Source organism: Dipteris shenzhenensis, chromosome 12, assembly GCF_047967505.1.
Source record: "Dipteris shenzhenensis isolate YYH24624 ecotype China chromosome 12, Dip_SZ_1.0, whole genome shotgun sequence".
Classification (NCBI taxonomy): domain Eukaryota; kingdom Viridiplantae; phylum Streptophyta; class Polypodiopsida; order Gleicheniales; family Dipteridaceae; genus Dipteris; species Dipteris shenzhenensis.
The window spans coordinates 15,680,255-15,703,202 of NC_141607.1; the positions used below are offsets into that span (position 1 = coordinate 15,680,255).

General features: G+C 43.2%; 1 protein-coding gene across 4 annotated transcripts in view; it reads right to left on the bottom strand.

Annotated features, from left to right (window-relative positions):
* Positions 1 to 18,964, bottom strand: part of EYA (eyes absent-like protein) — a 59,993-nt gene extending 41,029 nt beyond the window's left edge. The window contains exons 1-3 of one of the 4 annotated variants that reach the window (XM_087383010.1): positions 18,780 to 18,964; positions 933 to 998; positions 281 to 803 (exon numbers count right to left, since the gene is read on the bottom strand). In XM_087383010.1, the coding sequence (XP_087239136.1) occupies positions 281 to 637 (357 nt within the window). In that variant the 5' untranslated portion in view covers positions 638 to 803; positions 933 to 998; positions 18,780 to 18,964. Of the gene's footprint in view, positions 1 to 280; positions 839 to 932; positions 999 to 18,779 lie in introns of those variants that run through there. The other 3 variants (XM_087383011.1, XM_087383012.1, XM_087383013.1) reach the window with 3 other exon arrangements.
* Positions 18,965 to 22,948: the final 3,984 nt, after the last annotated feature.

The following is a 22,948-nucleotide window of genomic DNA, read 5'->3' on the forward strand; positions in this document are numbered from 1 at the left end:
TCTTGAGCAATAGTGTGATCTCTAGCAACTTGCTGAGCTTGGTTGTGCTAACACACCTATGGAAAGAGAGACTCTTTCATAGAGTCAACGTCTAAATATACTTATATGGCATACACACTTTCTCAATGGTCACACACCTTCACAAGGGGTAAAAGAAATCCTTTATGTTAACATGAGAGAAGGTGAAAAGACTTTAATGCTGTTGTTTTAACAAATAATCTTCAAATAGCATGGCTACCCACATTAACTACATAGGCAACATTTCTTAGCATTGACTTACTTCTTCATAAAAAAAATAATCGTCGCATACTTGAATGATCAACTTCTCCCATCGGCGGCCTAGTTTAATACCATGCCTTGAATCCTTCAATCCCTTGAAATGTTCTGCATATCTTCCATTTGACAACGTCTGGAATATTATCAGAGTTTCATCAAGATCCCAGACAAATACCCTGGATGCCATGGGACTCATGTCAATCCCTGAACCACAAATGCCATGAGACTTAGAACTACACAGAATTGGCCTGTCTGAGAGTTGTAAGTCATCAAGTTGTCCTTCTGTTGTCAATGAAGTTATACTTGTCCCGCTGGATGTGCTCCACAATGGCTTCATGTCCTTGGAATCACCTGAATACATAGTCTTAGATTTGCTAACCAGATAACCGTTTCAAGTTCATGCGCGAAAAATGTCTGGCTCTCTTGCATGTGATATCACACTTAATATCTTTTATTTTTCAACTGACATGCAAGGGTTTCTATATCTTCAATAAGGTTGGGAAACTGGCCATTTGCTCTTTGCCAACCTGCAATTCATAAAATCACATTCATGAACCTGGTCCTGAAGAACCAATACATCTTGATCAGAAACAGTTCATGCCAGCACAAAAAAGGGGGTTGAAACAAATTTCAAGTCCAACTTACAAACAACATACCTTTGTAAGACTAGAATATATCCAATCGTACAAATTCAAATTTATTTTGTTCTAGGGTCCAAATTCCTACAATCAAAATAAAAGAGAAGAAAAATGAGCTAACAATTTTTTTTGAAAAAAAAGAGGTAGACATACCTAGCAAGCAAAACAACGATCATGTCGTCATCAGTGCCCAAGCAAAAGCAGCTATACTGGGTTTCTAAAGACCCTCAGTGTCTCTTGGGCAAACGCAGTGCTTACTAAAATGCGTCAATTAAACAAAAGGGAAACATAACAAGAACCAAAGAAGAAAGGAAGAAGGCGACTGAACAAAAATAAACAAACATATCAAGAACCAAAAGAGAGAGAAAAGAAAGAAAGAAAGAAATTTTATTAGAGTCTTCGGAAGACCGAAGGGTCTATGAGACTCACAGAAAACCTGATACAAATCACAGTAAGGGTGGAGCTACTGAAATGAGCATCATCACCCGTGCTGAATCCTAAGTCTGATCATACATAATCAAATACATCTGGATGTAACAATGAAAAGAAAAGAAAAGGACTGGAGCGGATCGGAATCCTCCGTATGTCATGTCGCCCTGATTGGTGCATAGCCGCTGATGGGACGATGGCGCCCGTCAAGGTGTGCCGTGCGTCTCAGTCTCCTAGATGAGGCTCGACACAAGACTAGAGCCACCGTGACTTCCATGGGACATATCCCGAGTCTAAACAATGACGGGAGGTCCCCCAAAGTGCTCTGTGTCCCCCCTCGATCTCTTGTGTGTCGTGCTGCGGTCGTCAGGTCGGGGTCTCTGTCACGTCTGCGGCTAGAGACTGGATGATCAATGTCACTCGATGGGAAGAACTCTGTGATCCTGCTCTGAGAGGTGTCTGATGATGTGGCCAAGCCTCGCCGCCTAAGTAAGTACTCTCTGTGTCGGACCCCCTCGTGAATGAAGGCCGTGAGGCATCTAAGATCTGGGTAAGCGAGGAATCTGGAAAGGAGCCCGGAGCCGTCTCTGAAGAGGCAGTGGTAGTGACCTCGGATCTTGTAGTACACTGGGCACCTAAAAATAAAATGCTCCTCCGACTCAACCTCCTGACAGTCGCACAATATGCATAAGCGATGCTCCCTAGGAATCCCCTCTGCTCTGCTGCTCTCTATGCGGAGGCAGTCTGATGATACCCGAAACTGTCCGATGGAGATCCGTAGTGAGTGAGGCATATGAAGCTCAGTGTACCATTGAATAGCTTTGCTAGGATCGGGGCTAACGTGTCGATCCCATATGCAGTAAACTCAGTGCATAGCCCCTCGTGATCCTTCGCTCCGCCATTGTGAAGTTTCAATGTCGCATCCTTGACTCCCCCTCTGGTGAACAACGTGCAAGTGGTGGGGCGAGGTGTGTATGAGATCTGGAGTGGGCTGGTGTGGGACATCATAAAGATGGTGTACATACATGTGCCAGACTCTCGTGTCGGTGAGGGGTGATGGGGACCTACGCTCAAGGAATCTCCCCCAAAAATCCTTGTTGCTGCTGTACAAGATGTGTAGCAGCAGCTCCTCATTTCGACGAAGAAATGCCTGCTTCTTCCGACGTACGAGACGTCGGTACTTGCATACCATGTCTGGTGTGTTCGGGAGGTGACATCTGGTTTCAAATCGGAGCTGTCGACGATAAGCCTTGCACTCCGCATCGTACCAATTGTTGCAGGGTACAGAACCAAGAGGTAGTTGTCAAACACTTCATCACTTGGTCCACTATCAAAGACTCTATTTCTTCTTCTCTTGGATCTCTAAAGTCTACGTTGACACAGATCACGGGCCATGGCATTCAATTTTTCCACCCAGCCTCACTCTCGTGGATCGCAGATCTTCAGATTTTTTTACGTTCCTTTGTTTTTTTTCATGCTTATCCACGAGACCCTCAATTCCCTAGATAGTTCCCCTTGCCAAATGTCATCATTTTAGCCTCTCCACTTGGTGCACCTTTTTACCCCTCTCTTGGGGCACATTTAAAACCACTTGCCCCTTGGCATTATTGCACATTTAGGTGCACCTAGGCCTTAGCACTCAGAACTACCTAGTCAATGCCATTTCACCCTCACCTAGGACCTTGGCAGTTACTTCTCTTGACCATTTCAATTACGCACATTAACTATTACAAAAGTTGGTCATCTAAGAGAAAATGCCCACCGATCTTTCCGAGGTCATGCTATCTCGGCTAGAGCATAACATTCCTTCCCTCTTCAAGCATCAGCGTCCTCGATGATGAAATCTGGGAACACTCTCCGTAACTGGTATACGGATTCCCAGGTAGCTTCCGATAGAGGCTAACCATGCCATGCAACCAACACCGTGGATATCTTCCGATTTCGTATTTGCATTGTTCCTCGGTCCAGGATTCTTGTTGGCATGCGCCTTGCAATATCCTCTATCTCCTGAAACAAAACCACACCTTCGATTAGTGAGTCACCTGTATGCAAAATTTCTTTAACCGCGAAACATGAAAAACCGGGTGCACCTTACACCCCTGTGGCAATTCTAATTTTTAGGCTACACTGCCTCAATCCATGCAGACGAAATATATGTCTAATAAATAAATCCGCCACTTGCGGGGCACTAACAGACTCTCTAGTCGGAATGAAGTGAGCCATCTTGGTTAGACGATCAACCACCACAAGGATAGAATCATATCCTCCTTGTGTCGTAGGCAGTCCCACTATAAAGTCCATGGAAATGCTCTCCCACTTACTTAGTGGTATCTCCAAGGGCTGTAAAAGTCCGGGTGGCTTCACCCGCTCGGCCTTGCTTACCTGACACGAGAAACACCGTGTCACATATTCATGAATATGCCTTTTCATCTTTGGCCAAAAGAAATCTCGCTTCACGAGATCATATGTCTTCTCGACTCCTGGATGTCCCACACACGAGCTATCATGGCATTGTCAAATGACTCTCTGCCTGAGATCATTCTGACTAGGTACTACAACCTTGCCATTTCTAACTAGCATACCATCCCTTATGGTATATCTTGCATAAGTTTGGCCTTTTCTGGATGCCTAGTCATCCTTTTCATTTTCCCCGGGTTTTAACACATGAGCTTTAGGCCGCGAGCTCTGGACAAACTCGTCCACCTTTTGAGTTTCTCTTATCTCGGTCATTAGAGCACTCTCTAATACCGTGAAACTCAGGTTGTGCATAATGCGAGACCACGCATCAGCAACCTTATTGTCTTTTCCTCTTCGGTACCGAATCGTTAGATTAAACTCCTGCATGAGCTCTGCCCACCTAGCTTGGCGGCCCCTCAAGTCAGGTTGTTTACAAAAATGTTTCAGAGTATCATGATCTACATCCACATAAAACTCTGAACCATACAGATAATGCCTCCATGTTTTCAAAGCATGAATGACAGCATACAACTCTAATTCATGAGTTGGCCAATTCCTTTGAGAGGGAGAAAGCTTCTTGCTTTTAAAGGCTACTGGCCTTCCCTCTTGAAGGAGGACTGCTCCTACCGCAATACCACTTGCATCGGTTTCTAGGAACAACGGTTTCTGGGGATCAACTATTTTTAACACCGGTCCTGAGACCACAGCTTGTTTTATGGTGTTAAAACTTTCTTGTTGATTCTGTCCCCAAATAAAAGGTACTTTATCTGAGGTCAGATCAGTCAATGGCGATACTATTCCGGAATATCCTTTGATATGCCTTCTATAAAACTGGACAAATCCCAAGAATGATCGCAACGCGGTCAGACTCTGAGGGATTGGCCAAGTTAGTATCGCAGCCACTTCCTTCGGATCCATTTCTACCCCGTGGAGTAATTATGAACCCTAAATACTCAAGCCTAACCATACACAGTATAGTTTTATTTTTATTCACATAAAGACTGGCTTTCCTCAAAGTACTGAACACTATTCTTAAGTGTTCACGATGCTCAGTAACACTTTTACTGAATATCAAGATATCGTCAATAAAATGTACTACGAACTTTCCGATATACGGACGTAGCAAATCGTTCATAAGCATGACGAAGGTCGCTGGAGCATTGGTAAGTCCGAAGGGCATTACCAAAAACTCATAATGACCAAACCTACTTCTAAAAGCGGTTTTATGCACATCCTCGGCTCTAATCCGGATTTGATGGTAGCCGCACTTAAGATCTATCTTGCTGAAAATCACGGCTCCATGTAATGCATCTAGCAAATCATCAATCCGAGCCATCGGATACCTGTGCTTAACAGTGATATTATTCAATGCTCTGTAATCTATACAGAGGCGAAATGTATCATCCTTTTTCTTCTTTAATATCACTGGCGAAGCAAAAGGTGAGAAACTTGGTTGAATCTGCCCCAACTTGAGGTATTCTTCCAGTTGTCTACGCTCCTCCGCTTCTTCATCAAAACTCATTCTATAGGGAGGTCTATTTACAGGTTCTGCCCCCGGGATCAGTTCAATCTTATGTTGAACTTTCCGCTCTGGAGGTAACCCATAAGGTAGTTCATCCCTAAAACATTCAGAGAACTCCTCTGTTATAAGATTAGTCAGCTTGGCCATCTCACCACTTTGCATAACATCAGTGCTAGCCGAAGAATCATCCACTGGCTCTACCGATGCTGTGCAAAGGAATAAAAACTCTACTTGAGCTTTTCTGATTTCCATCACGGAAACCAACGGTCCCTGAGGTATATCTTTTTCACCTCGTAACACATAAAGCACATCATTCATCTTGAATTGATATACATGCTTTTTCCAATCAATGGCTGGATTCTTCCTAGAATGCCACGCCATACCCAGGGCTATATCTGCATGAGCAAGCTTGGTCATTTCAAAATCAAGCTTCTCAGCATAGTCCTGAATCCGAAGCTCCAACTGGGTAACCCTTTGGTCCCATACTTCAGTTGAACTTCCATCTACCATCCTGACTGTATACGCATAGTCAGATGGACTTGTTTTTAATTTCAGCCTCTTCACGAGCTTGGAGTTAATCACATTGTGAGTTGACGCCGAGTCAAACAACACAATGACATCATGACTGGCCACTTGCCCTTTCATTTTAATTAACTCCGTATCATTAAAGGCCGTATACCCCGTTGCTGCGTGCTTAGATAGGATGTTATCAGGTGCACTCGTCACTAACTTAGCAACAGATATACATAACAAACAAGGTACTAACCTCTGAGAAGGTCCCGCCAGTTGCATCTGCATATGTTCCGCATTGGGACTCTCCTGCATTTCCACGTCGCATTCAGATATTATCATATTAGCCGTGCGACGGTCTTTATTCAGTGGACAATCCTTCCACTGATGTCGCTGAAGGCAGCCGAAGCACAATCCTTCTTTTCTAGCTTTCTCTTTTTGTTTAGGGGTCAACGAGGACTTTGACCAAGCCCGGGCTGCCATTGGAGTTATTTTCCTTTTCACCCCAACAGTGGTACTTGTTTTTATTGTTCCCTCAACCGGCTTCACCTGTTTGGTTTGGCCACTTGGCTGCGAGACACTTGTCTTTGAAACCCATTTCCTCTGAGATCCCCCTTTTTTCGGGTACTCATACTGAGTCCCTGCCTGCACAAATCCACCAGATCTGCCTCTGGCATCCTCATAGTTCAGGGCTACTGCAATAGATTCATCTAATGTAGTCACATACTTAGCCCGAACTTCCATTTTGATTTTGTCGTTCAGTCCATTGATATAGTCTTTTAACTGAACCGACATAGGGAGAGGGTCTGTTATTTTCATGACACATTCCCTGAATTTGTCAGTGTACTCTGCCACCGACAGACTCCTCTGACGAAGATTTCTATAAGCATCCCAAGCTCGGGACTCTTCATCAGGTGGGAGAAAGTGTTTCTTAAATTCAGCTTTAAACCCTTCCCAGGTGGTTGGAGCAACTTGATCCTTCTGTTGCTTTATCCACCATCTGTCCGCTGCCTCAATAAACAGGTGTGTGGCCTCGCGGATTTTCTTTAGATTGGATCTAATTTCACAAATGGCAAAGGCTTCTTCCCACTTGTGTAACCAAACCTCGATCACCAGAGCTGCGCTCGGTCATCCGACCAGCGTACTTCTCCGGTCTATAATTAGCAATATTAGGCACTTTGACCCTTGCGCACTCTAATGAATGGATACTGGGCTCTGGCTCTGCTGGAGCTTTGCCCTTGTCAATTCTAGACGGTCTAGCCGACAAGGCTTGTACCATCTCCCTAATCTCATTTTGACCAGCATTCACTTGAAGCTGCTGGTTCATAATCTGCTGTAAAGCATCTTCTAATATCGAAATCCTACCAATCAAAGTAGGTGCTGCATGATGTGACATCTGTTGTGTAGACTGCACTCTAGACTCACTAGGATTCACCCTAGAATTCTGCCCTTCTGCCTCCATAGTTTCACAATGGAAAATGGTTTTTTTTTTTTTAATCTTTTCTTTCTTCTTTTCTCACGCGAAAACTCCAAAAGTACAGCACTTCAAAATCCCTTTCTGTACAGGAACAACTATTGCAAACTGAAAACCTGAAACATATGTATATATAAGAGAAAAGATGCTCCCTGGTTGTCTTCGAAGGATGTTCGCAACGATCCCGGCCGCTCAGCGTCAATCGTTCACAGCGTACTCAATTTTGATGTTCATATGCAGGTCGTGATGTCTATAATCTTTTCTCCAAATTACTTTTTTTCAAAGGCGTCAACACGTATCCCCTTTTGTTTTTACAGCTTACAGTCAAGTATACGCCGTTCAACCAAAACTTACGTCAACTCACAAGCGACGGCCTAATCCTGTAAGACCGCGCACGATCTGGAACTTAAATCTGCGCCTACGTTTTTTTTTTCAGCGAACATCCGTCCCAAGTTATTCCAACCTTTGCGTCCTCTGCGCTCAAGCCCCGATTGAGAAAACATCGTCAACCTTGACGACCTCCATCGCAGTAGTCCAGCGCCCACGATTCATAGGCCAATTGCGCGTCAGCCCGTTACGGGACCCCCAGGTCACCCCGCTAGCCTTCTACGTTGACAGTCCGGAACGCCATCGATCAAGCGTCGCCAGCAGCTCCGTCATCGCAGAACACCAACAAAAATTTGGCCGTCCACCTGGTCCCTTCACGCACAGCTTCCGTCTCTTGTCCCTTGCTCTCTCAACGCAGCTCTGATACCGACTGTCAAACACTTCATCACTTGGTCCACTATCAAAGACTCTATTTCTTCTTCTCTTGGATCTCTAAAGTCTACGTTGACACAGATCACGGGCCATGGCATTCAATTTTTCCACCCAGCCTCACTCTCGTGGATCGCAGATCTTCAGATTTTTTTACGTTCCTTTGTTTTTTTTCATGCTTATCCACGAGACCCTCAATTCCCTAGATAGTTCCCCTTGCCAAATGTCATCATTTTAGCCTCTCCACTTGGTGCATCTTTTTACCCCTCTCTTGGGGCACATTTAAAACCACTTGCCCCTTGGCATTATTGCACATTTAGGTGCACCTAGGCCTTAGCACTCAGAACTACCTAGTCAATGCCATTTCACCCTCACCTAGGACCTTGGCAGTTACTTCTCTTGACCATTTCAATTACGCACATTAACTATTACAAAAGTTGGTCATCTAAGAGAAAATGCCCACCGATCTTTCCGAGGTCATGCTATCTCGGCTAGAGCATAACAGTAGTGGTCTAGTGGACCGTTTGGTGTGGGGAAATATTTGGAGGGCAGCCTCGTGGAGTGTGCGATTAATTAGGGCAGCACGGTCCTCTATGAGTGGTATGTGATCGATGTAGATTAGGAGTCTGTTTAGGCATCCAGAGTAGGCCGGTGAGAGGCTGTGATCAAAGTGTATGTCGTGGTAGGTGTCGTGCTTCCTATGTGGTGTGTGTGGTGTGGCTAAGCGTGGGGTGGCGATAGTGAAGAATAGGTATGTGTGATCAGCTCCTGGAGGGAGTGGTGCTACGGTGAAGTCGGTGATACATGAAGTGAAGGTAGGGGATCCCATGATGTAATCTACTACACTAGTACCCCCCCATGTGGGAAGCAAGTAAAACCACCTAAGGAGAGCCATAGGTCGAGCCCGTTGTAGATGATGAGATCATGCATCCTGCCCAGATCAAGGAGCGCGTGTCCATATGGTGTAACATGCCCGTGTCGGTCCGATGAGGTCCTGGTCATACCTGCTCCGTCTAGGTCCATGTCTGGTAGCGTGATAGAGTCGCCTCGGAAGTCCAGGAGTGGTGCCTGGCGCGTGCTCGTCCTAGCGTTGAAGTCCCCAACGAGGAGACTTCCCCACGCGCTGAAAGGTCTGGGATATCTTGATGTAAGGGTGCATATGGCGATGTCTCACCCTCCTCTCGTGCCACTCTGGCGAAGTGGGATGTGTCTGGTGGGAAGTAGCATATTGCTATGAAAAGGTCACGGGTGTCTGTGCGTCGGATCCGGATCCACATGAATCGGGAGTGTGTCCTTCCTCTCAATTGAGATGGCTCCAACGAGGGAAGACCTGTACGATACTGCGACCCCGCCTGATCCTCACACTCCTCCTGTATCCCTCGTCTCATCCCTGAAGGCTGACTCCCATGTGTAGCCACTGACTATCGGTAGTGGACGCTCTGGGCTTTGGTGTGTCTCCGTGTAAAAGACTATGTCTCGTCCTGTATAAGACTCCGAGAAGTTCCCTGGGTCTGACCATAAGGTACCATTATAGTTCCAAATGGTGCAATCTAGGGTCTTGAAAACCTGAGTCTCATAGGCCCCGTCTCCCTAGGAGGTACGGGTGGGAGCCCGACGGGTGCCGGTCAACAACCTACCATCTCGGACCACGGCCCATTTTCCCTCCTTGCGGGCAACATCCCGCTGCTGCAGAAGAACTCGTCGCTCCTCAATCTATAGTGGTGTCAAATCCTCGTCCATGGACAAGGTGGGATGCTCTCGTAGAGAAGCTCGGCGTTGGAGTGTCGCTAGTCGAGCATGTGAATCGCTGAAGCGAATGACTAGGGGCTGCTCTCGGTTGGGACCTCTCCCAACACACCATGCTCCCTCTATGCCATGGTCGGGGACTCCCACGGTGGTGGTCACAAAGGTGATCGCCTCCTCCATGGGCATCGTAGTGGTGTTGGTGCTGTCTCGTGTGATCCCTCGTACCTAGATGTTGAGGGCCTTCGAAGCCCTCTACTGCTGCTCCTATATGGCGGCTGAAACGGTTGCCTTTGCAAGCTCCCATTTCGCCACGTCCACCCATCTAGTCGTCTCTGCTATAGCAGACTATATCGTGGCTATCTATGCCTCCATCTCTGTGACTGGGGTTGCTCCAGGTGTTGCTCTGAGGGTCCCGAGTCCTCTCGAAGCTGTGTGATGTCGTGTCTGAGTCCCTAGATAAGGATGCCCTGCTCCTGTATAATGCGGGCCTGTTCCTGGGTGTAATGTGTCAGCTCTGCCTGACGGGCCCAAATGCTGTGTATCTCAGCCAATAGGGAGTCCCAAGCATCTGACGGGGGCCTCAGATGTCCTGGTCCAGGTGGGAACTGGATCTCGAAAGGGGTTGGAATGAAGGTGGGCTGCTGAGGTTGTACGGAGGGTGGGGACAGCATGATCTGGGCGGGGGAGTGATATGTAGGAGTAGCGAGGCCGAACGAGGTGATGAAGGGTGGCTGACTGAGAGGTAGAGGTGATACGAGGGGAAAGTACTGTGGGGAGAGAGAGAGAGAGAGAGAGAGAGAGGAGTTTTTTACTTCGTAGCAACAATGCCAAGAAGCCTTAACAGGCTTATCCGAAGCGATCACAAGGATCGAACACACACACACCACGACATGAACCAGAGCCTCAACCACCAAGACCCACGCGGGTTTTACTAAACTTGATGGGGAAGGATGGCTTATACACGAGAGAGAGGAGTTTTTTACTTCGTAGCAACAATGCCAAGAAGAGAGAGAGAGAGAGAGAGAGAGAGAGAGAGAGAGAGAGCAAATCTCTCTCTCTCTCTCTCTCTCTCATATTTGAATGAAAGAAAGAATGACAGAATGAATGATTTATTTAAAACATAAAAAACTAAAAGAAAACACTTACACTTATGTACCGCTTCCTACAATGATGCAATATAAAATTCCTAACTTAAAAAGCACATGCATAGTCACTTTAAGTCTTTTTTCAAAACTAAAGAAAATCGGGCTGTTCAGCTACCCACTTTTTGTTTTCACCTTATTTTCAATCATTCTAAACATGCCTAGGGCCGATACACCATAGATAAAAGATTTCATATGTAAGATTGTGTGTATTTTTTCCATTATTTTTATTGGATTATACCCCTTGTGTATTAGCAAAGCGATCAAATTATTACATTGAGTGATAAAAGATTCCTTAGTTATACAAAGGCAAGAGATTCTATGGAATTGGGAAGAAATGACTCGATACTTTGCCAAATCACCAGAGGTTCCTGACTTTCAAGACTTTATGTACGAAGAATCTATCTTCGTGACTCTTGTGAACTTAACTGCACTTCAAGAGGAGATTCTTGTGTTTTATGTTAGAAACATGGTGAAGGGAGAGAGAGAGAGAGAGAGAGAGAGAGAGAGAGAGAGAGAGAGAGTCAGGGTGTGAGGAAATAATGCTCAAATAAAGACATGACAAAGGCTTTCATTCATTCATCAAGTGTAACAAGACAAGTGAAGTACAAGCCTTATATAAGCTACTCACTCACACACTAGCACCTAGTGCATATGGGATAAGTCCCATGATGACACGTGGCACTCACACATGACTCACACACATAGACTAGTACTAGATCACCTAATACTACACACCAACACATCACATCACCACACTCTTTGGCTATGATATCTCCAACACCCCCCTTCACAGCAAAGAGTGTTGGACCCAACACGCAAGAGTAAACCGATCCCCCCTCCACCGCAATACTGCAAAGAGCAAGTCCAACTATCCAACACCTCCCGTGGGATAGTGACTTCTTAGACAGCTTGCGACCGGCAAGGGCCAACCATCACTCGTCATCCCCCCTTACTCTGAACTGGGTGGTCAATACCATCAACCAAAGTGAAACACAATATAATCATTTTTGGGGAACAACCCAGGGCAGAGTATCTCTTATTGACTCCAAATACATGCAATTTAAAAGGACAACTCAAGGCTGAGAACCTTTATTTGACTCGATAGAGCATGTAATATAGCATATAAAGCTTGCTCCTCAAGTCCAGTAGATGTGATGTATATATTCTCGATCTTGTCTAGTGTCTCTTTGGCTGAAGTAGTGAGGTCAAGATGACGAAGTAGATTGTTAGCCAGCCTTAAACCAATAAGCGCTAGTGCCTTGTCATTCTTCTCATCCCAAGCTGAGACTTGTGCGGATTGATCTTCACCATGAGGGCGAGGCTCCATGTGTGCAAACTGAGGTAACAAACTCGCAGCACCAATTGAAGAACCAGCAGGTATGGCGGCTGGTCTAGGACATCAAAACACAATAGGAGCCTTCACGTATGCAAGAGGGCAGATATAGGTCGCTGGTGATGCTCCAAATCCAAACCTTAATCAAAACACAGCAAGAATATGCTCCAAAATGCAGAACCGAACCAGAGAAGGAGCTCTTGTGGGCATTTTGACTGCTTGAAATGCTGCAGCAGGTCCGAAATCTGCAAAGCGGCTCACTAGGGCACCCCGAAGTGCAAAGGCTGGTCATCAATGTGCAGGGCGGCTCCCTAGAACAGCTCTGAAATGTGTAGTAGGACACGACTCTGAAAATCGGCTGTAGTAGATGTGCTGGAAGTCAAGAGACTGCTCGAAAAGGCCCTCAAATGACTCGAAATGCTGTAGAGAGTGTTGTCAGGTGGCCGACTACACCGCAGCAGCAATAGAGAGCTGTTTTTGGGGTTTAAAACTTACGAAACTGCTCTGTTGATGGCAGCTATGCAGCAAGAGCACAAGGGATGCAGATTGTGGCGACGAAATGCTCTGAAACAGGCTTGACAGTCCACACGTGCAGGCGGAATAATCCCACCAGCAAGGAAGGAGGCTTGTGAAGGGCGCCTAGAGCTCCAAAAGGTCTCGAATCAAGGCGTCTTGCTATGGAGGCAACAGCTGAAGCAAATAGCTGCTGCAAACGGGTGCAAGGAGGAGGTGAATAGAGGCAAAAGGGAGCAGGGCTGAGGCGGCTGCAGGAAGAAGGGCTTAAGCAGAATTAGGGTTAGGGCTAGGGTGATAGGGCAGCTATGGAAGGTGCCTCTGAAACCATGTTAGAAACATGGTGAAGGGAGAGAGAGAGAGAGAGAGAGAGAGAGAGAGAGAGTTAGGGTGTGAGGAAATAATGCTCAAATGAAGACATGACAAAGGCTTTCATTCATTCATCAAAGTGTAACAAAACAAGTGAAGTACAAGCCTTATATAGGCTACTCAGTCACGCACTAGCACCTAGTGCATATGGGATAAGTCCCATGATGATACGTGGCACTCACACATGACTCACACACATAGACTAGTACTAGATCACCTAGTACTACACACCAACACATCACATCACCACACTCTTTGGCTATGATATCTCCAACATTTTACTCTGTCAATTTGCTGTAGAATTAGAGGTTGAAATATATGATAAACATTAACAACTTGAATATAGTGGTTTACACATTATAAAAATGAAACACTAACTTGGCTAAGCTTATGTAAAATGATAAGGAAAGTGTTGATAGAGATAAGACGTTGCATAAACCCAAATTCATAAGTGAAGAGATGAAAGTTTGCTACGAAGACAGCACAATTAGTGCCCATAGGGATTCCTATAATTTGTTGAAACAAAGAATCGCCTTTTGTGATGTAAAGATTAACTAAAAGAAAATTTATCCAAGAGCAAACATCTTCAACCCTTATGACCTTTGTGTATCTTTTCTTTTTAGAATCGACATCATGATGTTTATTATTTAGCCACAAAAAGTCAAGACATAAAGCTGTTTTCTCAACTTCAAATCTTCCAGCTCGATCTTTGTACAAAGCATAGTAACATTGTAGGTTTGAAGAAGAATAGGAGACTCTTTTTCTTGAGTGCTTCAAGAGGAATTAACAAATTTTACAATAGGAATCACTCCTATGGAGTCATTTAAAATCCACCTTGATTGTAACGGAACATCTGCCTCCTTTAATAAGTCCCTCCAAAGTTCATGGACACTAGGCAACATATTCAAAGGAGTAGCTTAGCCATTTAGAGACATCTGTCAAAGTAGTCTTACAAGCAGCTGCCGCCATAGATCTTCGCTTTTTTGGAATTTTGTGAACTTTCAACCAGCACAAAGAAAAGGAATACTTGGATTGCAAACAAACCCGAAGACTTACGAAACACTAGTGTTATCAAATCTGTTTGAGAAACTAAGGTAGGGGCGTAAGTTTTGGCAAACGAGTTCACTTCTCTCAAAAGACATTCTAGGTAAAGCTTTTTGCAAATAAAAATAGAAGTATTGGAACAACTGTCCATATAAGATATGACAAACTTCCTATACAATTTTTGAAAAAAAAATTATCTTTTCTAGAAGTGGATTACTTTGCTTTGAGAAATTAACTGAAAGGCCTCTTCTATTTTCAAAGCAGTTTTCTTCAAAAATCATCCAAAAAGATATTTTGAACTCCTAAACTTTCTTCTATGAAAAGGTCTCTTAAGTTACTAGAAACCAAAATTGAACTATCAATTGTGACTTAAAATATCCTAAATTAGCATCAACAAAGCTTTGGAATCCTTTACCAACAACAAGGTTCTCTAAGGATAGTTGATTTTGTTGGCTCTCAGAGCCTTTTACCTTTTAGTTACAATCTCATATAAAAAAGACAGACACGCTTCATAGAAGAAACTAATTCAATGTAAACTGATCCTGGTTAGCTGAACAAAACCCTTCTGACAGTTATAATTTTCCTCATATGGTCCAGCCACAGGTTATATCTCCAATCTGGTTACAGAACTCAGACAAGATGACAGATGTAACATGCTGGTTAACCTCAGACAGCGACAACTAAAAGAAGTGAGATTCAATACTCATGGATTTTCCAGGTGCAGTGGTAAGCATTCAGGCAGTCCATGCCGGTGGATTCAAGACTACAACCAAGACTGACTAACCTAAGCCAGCCACAACTTGCAAACCACCACCTACCAAATGTGTACCCTATTCACCAAAACTGCTGATATGATCCCAACTAATAGATCAGTTAAAAGGTATTCAAAATGTGGAAGACAAGAGAGTGGAATCGTTGCCAACTATTGCAATGAGCGGTTGTGTTGGAAACAGCTTCCATCATACATCAAATCACTTCCTCTCTTACAAATTTGCTTAGGTTATCTGAGTGCAGATGCGCACTGAACTAAAATAGAGTTGTACGTAAGTGCTTGCATACACGTGTGAGGGTGCAAGAGACCAACACCCAGTGCACCTGGTCCTCCCATCATACTATCTCCGTATAGGTGCCAATATTTTACAACTGTAGATGAGGACTGAGATCTATTTGTGAAGATGGAGTGGAGAATTGCAAACACTAGACAAACTGCCAACGACGCTCCTGCTGTCTGGGCCTGTACTGCTTGCTGGGACCTGCCTGTGTGGACTCTGCTGACGTGGACAGGCTGTCTGGCTGCCAAATGTCCCAAATGGCTGCTGAAATCAGCCCAAATGTATAGCTGTTTCTGCTGCTGGCATTGTTTGCTGGCCTGACTGAGCTAATCAGCCTGCAAGAGGGCCATAAGCTGCTAGCATGCCCTTGACATCCCCATTTGCTGAAGCTGAAACACACTAAAGAACAATGAATACCTAAAGTAGGTGCAGATAGTTAGACAAAATATTCTCCTCCATGCTTGAACACAACCACATACAAGTGCTGGCTGTTGCTATTACACTTCTTGAACGTGGAGCAAGAGCTGCTCTGGCTCAACCACCTCTACCTCGTCCACTACATCGGGCTGCTCCACCTCTTAAATGACTATCAACGAGGGTCATGTTGGAAATTAAGGTTTCGTTGACCCACTTGTAAGCCCCCATATGAGGAGAGCACAGTGACATGGTACCAATATAGGATTGGAGGGCATGAAAGGCCACTGTGTGAGCATCAGGCTTTGATACCACGTAGGTAGATCTAGATGGAGGGGATCATCCACAAGGCAAGCATGCGGACTGCACTGCAGGCTGCCACATGGCTGTCACATACCCTGGATCTAGGGCTAACAGATGCGCTGTAATATAGCCTTCTGTATGGCAGCCATGGGACTATGGTTAATTGCAAATGGACTGGGGCACGACAGCGACAGACACAGCCACAAAGGGGTGCCATATGGAAGCGCAGATGGCAGGGTGGCAGAGGCAGAACACAGAGGTGGTGAACAGCAGCCTGCAGTGAATGTTTGCAGGGACTGGACGAGGATGAACAAGCAGGTAAATGAGCAGGCGGGTGCAGCAGTGTATTAGTACTCAAAAGTTAACATTAGCTCTTAAATCATGCTATAGATGCCTTCTTGCCTAAATTCTGTGTGCCCTCAGTGGATGGCTTAGTGGTGTTTGTGTGAACGTATATGCTGTTACCAAAGGTGATTACTTTAGCATGTAAATCTCTTTTTCTTGTTTAATGTTACAACATTTTGAAAAACCCAACCTTATTATATACCTAGATGAATCCAGGAACTCATCCTCTAAAAACACAACATAGTGCAGTTTCAATCTCATGATAGTCACTCACAAGGTTGAAAACCATAAACTCCATCATGCATAGCAGGGACTAGCTACTATGACATCCCCACTGACGTCATCAGCGCCCAACAGTGGGTGTAGACCATAGTATAAAAATATGCTCTCACACATACAAATCCACACACCCACACATACTTGAGCATCCATTTATACAAAGTCTTCATACTGAGTTTCTGTCGGCACTCCGGAGGTGAAGGGCAGACTCAGCCATGATGAAAGCTAGCACTAAAGGAGAAGGCTAATCAAAAGGTAGTCCAAAATCTCTTCATTCAAGCTACAACTGCTTGTGAAGTCAATTTGAGCACTGACGTTTGTGTTTATATTAGTATAACATTGGACGATTGTAACAGGTGCAAATGTTAGAGAAAGCAAAAGGTAAAAGAGTCCTTTACCTACATCTTGTAATTAAAAATTGACGTCTTTCACATCCTTGCAGAATCTGAGGTTTTTCCAACCATTTACTATAAGTAGCAAGGATATGTGAGTATGTGCATGCGGACGCACAAGAACGATGGAGCAATCAACAGAGAGCATTACAAGCCTCTAAGGAGTATATGCATATGAATATATAGATATATGTAAACAGGTAAATAACTAGAATATGGAGGGAAGAGCCACACACACACACACACATATATGTATACGTATATGTATGTATCTACATATAAATAACTAGACAAATTTTAGAATGCTTCCTCTCTGTTTGCATTGCTGCCATTGCATTTTGGAACTTGAAATCGGTTTTGCTTTGAAGGAACTCTCCTACATCAATTATGCAATCTTGATATGTATATATAGATATATGCATATGCATATGTATACATAGATGTTTGTAGATAAGCATATCCATAACCAGACAAATGTGTAGGGGAGAGTCCGCATGCTTCCTCTTCAAAAGTCATTAAAGAGACAACGTGTGATACATTTGCATTGCTGCTCTTGCAATTTTAAAGTGAAAACTCCACTATCGGTTTTAGAGAAAGGTGCGATCTTAAAATCATGCGTTCCTTCTGTGTGTGTGCACGCGCGCAATCAAATATACCTTGGGATGAAAATAACAAACAATATATAGTAGTCAGGAAGGATGGCATGATCACAATAATTGATGTAAATTATCTCAACATATACAAGTCTGATTTCTTTCTAAGCAATCTTTTACAATCGTCTCAGACGTTATCGATCAAACCTCCACCTATACTACTCTTAAAGCTATAAACGGTCCAAGTTGTATTTGTATTAATTCCAGTGCATTGCGCTTCACGCACCCCTCTATAAGCCACAGACAATCCAAACTATAAGCATTTTCCAGCTGTCACGGATTGAGATTCCCAACACAATGCCCTGTGAGCTTCCTCAACCCTAACCCTATTGAGCTTCTAGTGAGCACAAAATTATCCTACCGAGTAATTTGTATCCTTGCCCCATTCCTGATTAGCACGTCCAAATCATCACAAAGATGCCGTTGTTGCTCTTTGTAAGGAATAACGGAGTTGACTGAAAAGAGCTGTTGGTAAGATTATCTTTTTCCGTATTTCACTTTCCAATATGTTCCATTTACCTAGAAGATATTTCAAACGTAATATGAACCAAGCAACATAGATGGCAACGGCAGTATCTCGAAACCAAGTCGCCTAGCACGTGCTAGGCAAGGACGTTGCCAATGTGTTAAGGATCAAAACAGGTCAACAAATCGAACGTCTAGCTCAGTCCTTTACAGTGGCAAAAGCAAAAATAGGTGAATCAAATGCGCTTTGTTGCCAAAGTTGTTCAATAAGAGTAACAGCTCCTTCCAAATTTGGGATGTCGCATCGATTCCAAGGTGCTTCTATCAACACGCAGTTGCTAATGCGCGCTTGAAATGATGCTTCGAATGACATTAACGCAGCACACCTATTCATGATACGGTTCTAACAGCCAAAACAGATGCAAGGATTGAGTCCGGTACGATGTCCCGGTTTCAAAGCAAAGGCATCGGGGATTTGTTGGAAGAATCAAAAGCATGAAGAGTGAAACTCTGTCCATTGAGCTGAGAAAATATTAGGAACAAAAACAATGACCCAATTCACCGAATGAGCGTTCCTTAAATATTTTGCGCTGTCAAAGATGGTTCGAGCAAGCAAAGTGATCTGGAAGAGCTTATAGGCAAACAGAAAGAGCACGTTTTGTACCTAGTAATGCGCCCAATTCGAGGAGTTTCTACCCATTCCGAAAACGTTCTCAAATCTAGTTGTCAATCAAAGAAGCAAATTGATGAAAAGAATTCTTCGGAACAAAACCCACAATCGATTAACAGCACATAGTTCTTTGTGGAGAATATACAAGGTGAGAAAGTTCACTTGGCCTGCCCACCGGAATCTTAAGTAGATGTCCTAGTTCTTAGTAGTGAAATTATGTGCTTCAGTATTAAAATGTAAGTGCTTGAGTGATCATGCCAATAGTTATTCACATGCTTTTTTCTTTGTTAATGTTTGTTAATGTTTGTCCAGGATCTGCTTCATTGTTGATCGCTAACTTGTTGTTGGTTCGTTGATTGTTTGAATGCTGTGACATTCCTTGAAGAGTGCTAGAGAGAGTGTTGGAAGCATGTGTTGTATCCTTTCGGTTAATGTTGAAGTCCCCGATTATGATGATTAGCTTGCTATTGTCTAGTCTTTCTAGAATGTCTTTTAGAACTAATATGAAGTCCTTCATGTTTGTTTTAGGTGATTTGTATGTTCCAATTACATGCATTTGTTGAATGTTTGGTTTTTGAAGGTGGCAGTTATTAATTCTATACCTTTTTTTGCTACGGTTGTGCTTGTGATTAGACATTATGTTTCTTTGTATGTATGTAGTTGTTAAAGCAAGATAGTTCATTGAAACTAGGTAGGAGAGCTTTGGTGATCATTTGTTCCTTGTTTCTTAGAGACATAAAATGTTGATAGCCATGAGATTACAATCTTCTAATGTGTCTTCTTGGTGTGCATTGAATGAGACACGGTTTAAAGACTCAATGACTAATATGGGATTTCTTGTATGTTCGTATGTTCTTGTGAAAGCACTCCCATCTTGTTATTGTTTATAGGCATGATATATCTTTAAGAACAATGTTATGAACATTGATGTGTTTCTTTTATGGTTTATTAAGCAAGAATAGATTGTTTGTGGATGCAACCAGAGAAAGAGCTCTGTATGTTAGTTCATGAGGTCGAATGTTTTGTGGCATGTTGAAATATACGGTCAGCACCATTGACTAGACTATCAAGAATGTATATATTGATTGCACCTTTTTCTACTATCATTCTTTTAATGTCATGTTCGCGAGGGGTGTATCTTGGGGTGTATCTTGTGAGGGGTATATAGATGGGGAAATGCATCAAGCATCATTTTGTGACTTTATTGATGACTATTCCATATTCACATGGGTTTATCTATTGATCTAAAAATCAGAGGTATTTATGGACTCTAGACATTTTATCTCTATGATTGAAAATCTATAAAGGTGCAAGGTTGGTACTCTTCGTATAGATTAGAGGGGCAAAGTTCATGTTTATTTGGCAGATAAGGGCATTATTCATCAATGCATTGTGCCACACACATCTTAGTAGAACCCTGTGGCTGAGAGAAAAAATAGAAATCTCATGGAGATGGCAAGATGCATGTTGAAGTGTCAAATTCATCAATGCACGATGCCATACACACCTTTAGCAGGACGGTGTGGCTGAGAGAAGAAATAGATCTCTCATGGAGATGGCAAGATGCATGTTGAAGGGTCAAATTTTGCTCAATAGGCTTTGGTTAGAGGCTATAATGTGAGCAACATACCTGCTAAATAGATGACCCATAGAAGCCTTACAAACAATACTTTGATTGAATCTTCTAAATGTTTGGATGCTTTGCAAATGCATTAGTGCCAAAGAAAAATAGAACCAAGATTGATAACAAGCATGTAAAATGCATCTTGTGGATACAAAATCTACCATTTGGCCAATAGGTGGATTATTATAAGTAGAGATGTTTGTTTGTGGAGAACTCAACTTAGCCTTTGCTGTCATGCACAAAACTACACGAAATCTATCCACAAGATGTGTTTACTTCCTTGATGCCCCTGTACAATATGAGTCATCAAGATATGTAGATTTTAAATTCACATTAGAGTGCATTTTAGTAGAAAATCAGCCTACTAATATGCCCACATATGAGCCCATAGATGACAACTGTGGAGGATGTAGTGAATGAGAAAATGATTGCAATTCAAACATCCAAATAGATTCCCAAATGGATGTTAGATATGATATGTGACAGTGGGATGGTCAAATAATTACCTTATAGGACACACTCAGCATCCGTCATGCATCCAGATTACATACAGATTATACTTTTGACAGCACATGTAGTGAGGAGGAGCCACTATCCTTTGAAGACATAGAGGGCAATAAGATTTGATGGCTGCCATGCAAAGTGAATATTACTCCATCGTGCATGCTCATACATTCTATTGATAATTTTAACTATTCAAAAGAAGATAACTAGCATTTAGTGGGTTTAGAATCTTAAATGGAAAGGAAATGGCACTATGGACAACTTTATGGCAAGGCTTATTGCTAAGGGTTATGCACAATAGAAGGGTATTGACTTGGAGGAGACCTTTTCTCCCACTTCTTCAAGGATGACTTCTATTATATGCTCATCATGGTTGAAATATACATTAGTTATACATAAAGACAACTTTCTTATATAAAGGTTTGCATGAGGAAGTACACATATCTCAACCTCACGGTTCTATGCAAAAGGGGCAGGAACAAATTGAATATGATTCGATCAAGCATAATGATACATGGTATCTTACATATTTTCCTCATTGTAAGAAGGCTATACATATGTGCCACATCACACCATGCTCCACTGGCACATCCCTTGGTAGGCACACATCTGCATGTGAACACAATGGCCACATCACTACCACATCATCATTTCTCACCTTTTTTGCCCCTCCACCTTGATCAAGCGATATCTCTTGATCCAGGAAGAATTTGAGGGTGCTACAACTCAAGTTTTTGCACTCTACGTGCTTGTCACATAACGGGCATATTTCGGCTCAAGTATCACATACTTTTGCCTTCATGAATATGTTAGCTACCTAATCCTCTGTGCTGACATAAACTAGATCAATAAGACCTACTAGAACCTTCTCCCGCACATAGTGATAATGCACCTCAATGTGCTTTGTTCTAGCATGATAGACTGGGTTATTTGCTAAGTGTATACTGCTCATGTTATCACAATAAATGACAACTGGCCCATCTGTAGACTGATACATATCATAAAGTAGCTTATGCAACCAAGCTACCTCACATGCAGCCATTCCTGCACCCCTGTACTCAGCCTCTGTGCTCGACAAGGCAACTGTAGGTTGTTTCTTGCTGCTCCAAGTGACTGCAGCACTCCCAAAAGAGAACACATTCGACTCTACATTAACACATCTAACCCGGCACTAAAATGAACAAAGAAAAGGAATATTTGTTACTTTTTCATTGCTCGACAGTTGGTCTAGATCTAGTTCAGAGTAGATTAGTTTGTCCTCCATAGTGGAGAGAACTCCAAAGCAGCCAATCGAAGCCATGCCTGAAAATTTCTATATAGTACCTACTTAGAGTTAGTCCCTTCACTCAGATGTGGTTTCACATCATCACATTTCCTAAAACTCAACGTTCCACAGCTCAGTGAGCAGACTTCAAAGTGTATAGAGGTGTTGATCGATTGATCAGAGGGCAGATTGCACATGATTTGATTTTACACACACATGCCATCATTGTAAAGCCTATTTGGCTATTTTCCGACATTGTGCACATCATATTAGCCTTGTAAAGCCTCTTGGTAATTCCTGCCATCAATTGCCACAAGCCTTGTAATAGATTAGATTATATATTGCAGTTCTATCTTCACTGACTGTTCAGATTGCACTTGATATAATCAGTGTATTGCAGTTGACTCAAACAGTGATTTCACAGGCACTTTGAGTACATTTCTTCTACCATGTCTACCACTAGCAACCTCAATTTGGAGGCATCTGCTAAGCTAGACAACTCCAATTACACCACATGGAAATACTGAATGGAGACCATTATCATACTTCAATACAAATGGGATTATGTAGATGGGTCTACACCTAGACCATTGGATGATCCAATCAGTAGTAGCTCCACTCCCACTATTGACACAGCACCAGCAGTGGGATCTACAGCTGCACCACCAGTGTCCACACCTACATAGATCCTGCCATTGCCCAAGCACATGAAGAATGGGACAAGAAAGACAAATATGCATATCATTTGATCAAGCAGAATGTGCAAGATGT